At 46.0% G+C, this 6,467-nt stretch overlaps 1 protein-coding gene across 1 annotated transcript; it reads left to right on the top strand.

Moving 5' to 3' along the window:
• The first annotated feature begins 1,103 nt into the window (after positions 1-1,103).
• Positions 1,104-3,432, top strand: LOC110725012. The gene is made up of 2 exons (XM_021904492.1): positions 1,104-2,549; positions 2,830-3,432. Exons 1-2 carry the CDS (start codon positions 1,104-1,106, stop codon positions 3,430-3,432), a joined length of 2,049 nt encoding a protein of 682 aa, XP_021760184.1.
• Positions 3,433-6,467: the final 3,035 nt, after the last annotated feature.

The raw sequence follows: 6,467 nt of genomic DNA, 5'->3' as shown, positions 1-6,467 counted from the left end.
GAGAGGACGGACGAAAAAATTGGGACAATCCAAGGGAGTCAGAAAATGGCTAAGGAATGTAATCAATTGGCCGTTAAGCCTACAGCACGCGGACCAAAAGCGTCCGAGTCAAAAGAAGAAGGAACCTCACTCCCAGCATACCAGGTCGTCTAGAAGCGTAAGGCGGCCAAGATAGAGCAAGCATAGCAGCTAATGACTGTCGGTCGGCCAGAAGAGTTAAGGCCCCAACCGGCTGGCAGTCGCCAAGATATAGTGCTTGACCCCGATCAACCCGGTCGGACGGTCAGGGTAGGCACTATATCTTTCGATATGATTGGGGATGAGTTAGTCCAGCTGCTGAGAGAATTCAAAGATGTATTTGCATTCGACGTTGGTGAGATACCAGGAATAAGTCCTGACCTGGTCGTGCACAAGCTAGCTATGAACCCAGCCGTTAAACCTGTCCGCTAGAAGAAAAGAAATCATGGAGAAGAAAGGAATAAGGCGGCCGCAGCTGAGGTAAAAAAGCTGTTGGACGCCAGTTTCATTCGGCAATGTTATTACCCAGACTGGGTAACTAATGTAGTTCTCGTGAAGAAGCCGAATGGAACTTGGAGAATATGTGTGGATTACACCGATCTGAACAAGGCATGCCCTAAGGATAGCTTTCCCTTGCCCAAAATCGACCGTCTGGTTGATTTAACGGCCGGTCATGCCCTGATGAGTTTCATGGACGCATACTCCGGATTCTATCAAATTCCCTTATAGGAAGAAGATCAAGAGAAAACAACGTTCGTAACTAAGCAGGGGTTGTAATGTTACAAAGTTATGCCATTCAGCCTCAAGAATGCCCCTGCTACCTTTCAACGACTTGTTAATACAGTCTTCAGAGATCAACTGGCCGGAATATGGAGGCATACATCGATGACATGATTGTCAAGTCAAAAGAGCTGGTGGACCACCTGAAGAATCTGCGAGAAACTTTTAGCGAACTCAGGCGGCATAAGATAATGTTAAATCCAAAGAAATTTATCTTTGGTGTTGAGTCCGGTAAATTTCTCGGATTTTTGATTGATCAACGTGGAATTGAGGCCAACCTTGAAAAGATTCAAGTTGTCCTGGACATGAAGTCACCAAGGACGATTAAGGAAGTACAAAGACTGACCGGCTGTTTAGCAGCACTTGATAGATTTTTGTCAAGGTCAGGGGATAAGTGTCGTTATTTCTTTCAAACCATCAAGAAGAAAGCCATGTTCGAATGGACAGAGGAGGCCGAGGAAGCACTCGTACAGCTAAAAAGCCATCTGCATACGTTTCCTCAGCTCGTCAGTCCACTCAAGAATGAGAAGCTAATTATCTATCTCGCCATCTCTGAACACTCTCTAAGTGTCGTCCTACTTGCTGAAAGGGATAGCCACCAGGTCCCAGTCTTTTTTAATCAGCCATTTACTTCACAACACCGAGCTGAGGTACCCCTTATTGAAAAATTTGGCTTAGCATTTTACATGGCATCAAAAAAGTTGCGGTCGTACTTCTTGGCATATTCAATTGTAGTCTACACAGACCAACCTCTAAAGAAGCCATTTACAACCTTAGAGGCCAATGGTCGTATGCTCAAGTGGGCCTTGATAATGAGTGGCTTTGACATTACGTTTGAGCCAAGAAAAGCAATCAAGGGACAATCCTTTACTGATTTCTTAGCTGAGATGACTCGGCCTAATCTTCAGCCGGCCAGAGATCAGACCTGGAAGGTATTTTTTGATGGCAGTGCAACAGCAACCGGATGTGGTGCTGGAGTCATTTTTCAATCGCCCGAGGGGAATAAGTTTGAATATGCTTTGAGATTTCAGTACCAAGCTTCTAATAACGAGGTTGAGTATGAAGCTCTCCTGGCTGGCCTTATAATGTGTAAGGTGGCAGAGGCGAAAAAAGTGGATGTAAGCTCGGAGTCCCTGCTTGTAGTCGGCCAGGTAAATGGAGATTTTGAGGCAAGGGAGCCGGCTATGATGAAATATTTGAAGATTGTCAAAGAGGAGGCCAAGGGCCTAGATCATTTTACTCTACAGCAAGCTCCTCGTTCGTCCAACCATCAGGCGGACTCCCTCTCTAAGTTAGCATCCTCAGCATCATGTGATACTCCCAGATTAGTACTTTGGGAGGTAAAAGAAAGAAGGAGTATTGATGCCGAGCCAATACAAATCATTGATAAAAGCTCCACTTGGATGGACGAGATCATTTCGTATTTAAGGGATGGATTACTTTCGGCCGATCCTAAAGAGAGATGGCTGATGAAGAAGAGAGCGGCCTGGTTTGAAATGAAGCAGGGGGAGTTGCTTAAAAAGGCATTTGTGAAGCTGTACATGAACTTTGTTACCCCCGAGAAGGGGCATGATGTCCTTAACGACCTCCACCAGGGGCAGTGTGGCTCTCATATTGGAGGGCGAGCCTTGGCTGAAAAGGTTGCCCATCTGGGATACTACTGGCCGATCTTAAAGTCGGACGCCATGAAAATGGTGAAAAAATGTGACAAGTGCCAGATATTTGCAACCTTGATCCATCGCCCTGCTTCAGTTTGTCGACCATAAAAAGTCCGCTCCCCTTTGCCAAATGGGGGATGGATATCTTAGGACCGTACACGCCAGCATCTGGTCAAAGGCGTTATGTGTTTGTATCAGTAGACTACTTCACAAAATGGGTGGAGGCCAAGGCTGTTCGGGGCATCAAGTGGACGGATGTTTAAGCCTTCATATGGAAGAGTATCATTACACATTTTGGCGTTCCTCAGTCTATGGTGTTCGACAATGGACCCCAGTTGGAACGCCTTAACTCAAGGAATGGTTGGAAGACCAGGGCATAGCTCATTGCTTTGCTTCGGTTGGCCGGCCACAAGACAATGGCCAGGTAGAAGCACACAATAAGTTGATCTCCAATGGTATCAAGCGTAAGCTTGAAAAGGTAGGCGGCCTATGGGCTGATGAGTTGGTCAATGTATTGTGGTCCATACGAACAACGGTCAAGAGCTCCATAGGGAAAACTCCATTCTTTTTGGTATACAGCGTTGAGGTTGTTCTCCCAATTGAGATGTATGAGCCCACTCTTAGAGTGATGTTATATGATGAAGCGGCCAATTGGGAGGCCATGAGGACTGCCCTAGACTTCCTTCCAGAAGCTAGGAGCAATGCGACGCTTAGGCACAAAATTTATCGCCTAAGGATGACAAGGGCATACAATCGCCGAGTGTTAAAGCGTCCGCTAAAAATGGGAGATCTGGTCCTAAGGAAAATGGAGGTTGTGGGTCGGGCAAATGAAGATGGAAAGCTGACCCCAAACTGGGAAGGGTCGTATCGAATCAGTGAAGAAGTCCGAGATGGTACTTACCGTCTCAAGGCCATGAACGGCCGTCTGATTCCGCGTACATGGAACTCTGACAACCTGAAGAAATATTATGTTTAAGTCTTTTCTTAGTACTTAGCCAAAAGCTGTATATACAGCTAGGTCTGTTGACCGAGCAATGTAATTAAAGTCGTACGACCACAACAATGTAATTTTGACAAATTAATGAAAAGTCAAACATTGTTATATTATTTTCCATTCTACTTATGCTTATTTTCACTTTCATAGTCTAAGAAGAAACGCCGCGTGAAACTTGTTACTAGGTTGCTTGCAACACAGCAACCCGGTCGTAAAAAAAATGATGAATGACTTGACCTTAAATCACTGTTATACGTCCGTTCCTCATTTAGACGGACGGCAAAGGTAAAGTATCCTATGTAACCCCTCTAATTGGGCAAAGGGCATACCTAGGCATTCTAGCCTCGCCAAACTTAGAAATTTTAGGTTAAGATAATACTTGAAATTTTTTGAGCATTTTCGAGCGATAGTTTCAACGGACAACTCGCGCAAAGCCAATCAAACGGCCGAATAATATGTTGATTCGGCGTATCACCTAGTACAAGGGCAATCATTACTATGATTTGATTAACTTGCTAGTAGTAATACCCCTCAAGGTATATACTCTACCAAGTCAATCAAACCATTCAAAATATGGAGTAGGCGAACGCCGAAAAAGGGGCATACCCCCCCCCCCATTGTACGAAAACGTAAAAACGTGCAAAAAAGCATGCGTACGAAAATGTAAAAACATGCTAAAAGTATGTAAAACTTTCTAAGTATGAAATAAATGAAAACTAGAGATTGAATTAATAAAAGACCTCTCGAATGGCGGAAAAATGTCTTACAAAAACCGCTCTAATAGGCGGCAAATAAGGAAAATAAAAATTGGTAAAAAAAAAAGGTAGAACAAAGAGCTGATATCATGGGGCGGCTGGGGCTCTAAGAAGCTGGACCTTGGCCTTGGACGGGCTCTTAAGAGGCGGGAAGGGACGCGTCCTCAGCAGGCGTCTCCTTGCTCTCCTCCTCGCCATCATTGCCGGCCGCCACTTCTGCATTTTCCTCATCCTCTGAGGTAGTTGGTGTGACGTCCAGCTTAGGAGAAGGCTGCCCGGCCTTCTTAGCCTCTTCCTTGAGGCAGACAAAGTTGAGGCGCTTAGTGAAGTACTCTTGATAAAAGATCGCCTCGCCCTCGTCCACCATGAGCTCGAACGCCTTAAAGAAGTGGCTCTTCAGCCTATCCTCAGCATTCGATTCAATGCGGATGACCTCGTCTGCACTAGGGCCCGAGGTTTTTTCATCTGTAGAGTTAAGTCCTCAACGGACTTCTTTAAAGTTTCCACCTCGGCCTTAAGAACGTCCGCCTTGTCCATGGCCTCCTTCAAGTGTTTTTGGGCTAAGGCCACCTCACTCTTAAGCTTTTCGAAGGCCTCAAACCCTTCTTTCCAGCGCTGGCCGTCCAGGAGGGCTTGATCCCTCTCCTATCTCATGGCGTCCCTAGCCACGGACTCTTGCACCAGGGCTTGGCCCAGCTTCACCAAATCTTCAGCTTGCCGCGCTACGTTGTTGGACAGCGCGTTGATTTGGGTTTCAAAGTATCGGCGCTGGACGGCCGTTTCCCCAGTTATGGCATCTTGGGTTTTCTGAATCTGATCCCAGGCATGCTTCAGCTTTGCGTTCTCCTTGTCCTTCCATTCAAGGAAGGCATTCAATCGCAGGAAGAGCTGCGTACAGGAAAAACATGTTATCAAAATGAGAGTGAAAAATTAACTAAGTGTGAAAGTTGAAAGAAAAATTACCTCAGCACTTCAATTGATCATTTGGCCAAGGAAGCCATCATGAATCCCCCGCATCTTGTCTCGCTGCTCAGCAGGGACAGCCCTGGCCATGGCCTCCCTCATGGCCTTCCTGTCCGCGCCAATAAGGGATTGGCCGGGCAGCTTCATGTGTAGCTCCTCAGCAATATCTGCATGCGGGCGCAAAAGTTTAGTTTAAGCTCAATTGGGCATATAAAAAAACAAAACAAAATATGCAAAGTTACTCAAACTGACCGTCAGAGAAGCTCGAAGCGTTAAGGGGATTGAAGGTGAATGACGGAGGCGGCGCAGGCTCGTCACTCTCCTCACCCGTGCGGCCAAGCTGGTCGCCGACCGACTGAAAGGCTTCAAGCCAAACAGATTCTTAGACTCTTTGTACGGGCGGAGTCACTTCTGTCCCGATCGGTTTTGCCGGGGTCGACTTACCCCTACTGTCCGATCTCTTGGACCTATCATGGACCGGGGTGACGGTCGGATCCATGGACTTTGAGGACCCGCTATCACCCAGCCGGGGTTGTTCTCCTTTAGACCGCTTGGAGACAGTCCGCGACGTAGTCTTTGCCGCAGTAGTGGAAGTGGTCTTAGAGGCGATCGTCTTCCTTTGCTTGGACGCCTTCCCATCCTTGTCCATATTGGAAGCAGGGGACGACTGCTTTCTCTTGGACCTTGGGGTCGGAGTCGACAGCTGAAGAGAGGCGAAAGTTAGCGAAAAAAAAAGCAAGATAATACATTAGTGTCTGTATCTAGCTATGAAGGAGATCCCTTCCATCATGCCAACACGGACGCAATGATACGTCCGTGAGAACCTAGAAAGGAGGACCTTCCTAGCATCCTAACACGGACGAAAAGAAGAACTGGAGGTAGTTAGGATGTTCTTACCCCTGTAGGCACCCATTTTTGTCTCCCCAAAACCAAACCCAGTGATGAGTACCTTTCACGTCGAATCATAATCGAATGAAGTGAAAGTGTGGAAAGTTTAGTGTTGCGGATAGTTTTAATTTCTTTTCTCTTCTCTCTGTTTTTAAAAAACTATTTTAATAAAACAGTCAATCCAGTTTTGTTGGTCCATGATATGGGTCCAATAATAGTGTAGTTGGATAGGGCTTGAAAAGAGCTTTCCAATGATATATTATAAGCCCAATTCTGATGAATATTGAGGAAGTTATGGCCAAATTACTAAACTGGACCCGGTTTGAGCCTTATATGCGGCCTAATGATCTAGAGGAGGGCCTAATATGGATTTATCATTCCTAATACAATTATGAATGGTTTTAGTCTTCT

Source organism: Chenopodium quinoa, unplaced genomic scaffold (assembly GCF_001683475.1).
Source record: "Chenopodium quinoa cultivar QQ74 unplaced genomic scaffold, ASM168347v1, whole genome shotgun sequence".
Classification (NCBI taxonomy): Eukaryota; Viridiplantae; Streptophyta; class Magnoliopsida; order Caryophyllales; family Amaranthaceae; genus Chenopodium; species Chenopodium quinoa.
This window is presented reverse-complemented; position numbering and strand designations above follow the sequence as displayed.

Coding starts and splice junctions, on each gene's coding strand:
- LOC110725012 (XM_021904492.1), top strand. CDS start 1,104: ATGAAGTCACCAAGGACGATTAAGGAAGTACAAAGACTGACCGGCTGT. Junction 2,550..2,829: donor TGATCCATCGCCCTGCTTCA/GTTTGTCGACCA, acceptor TTGGAAGACCAG/GGCATAGCTCATTGCTTTGC.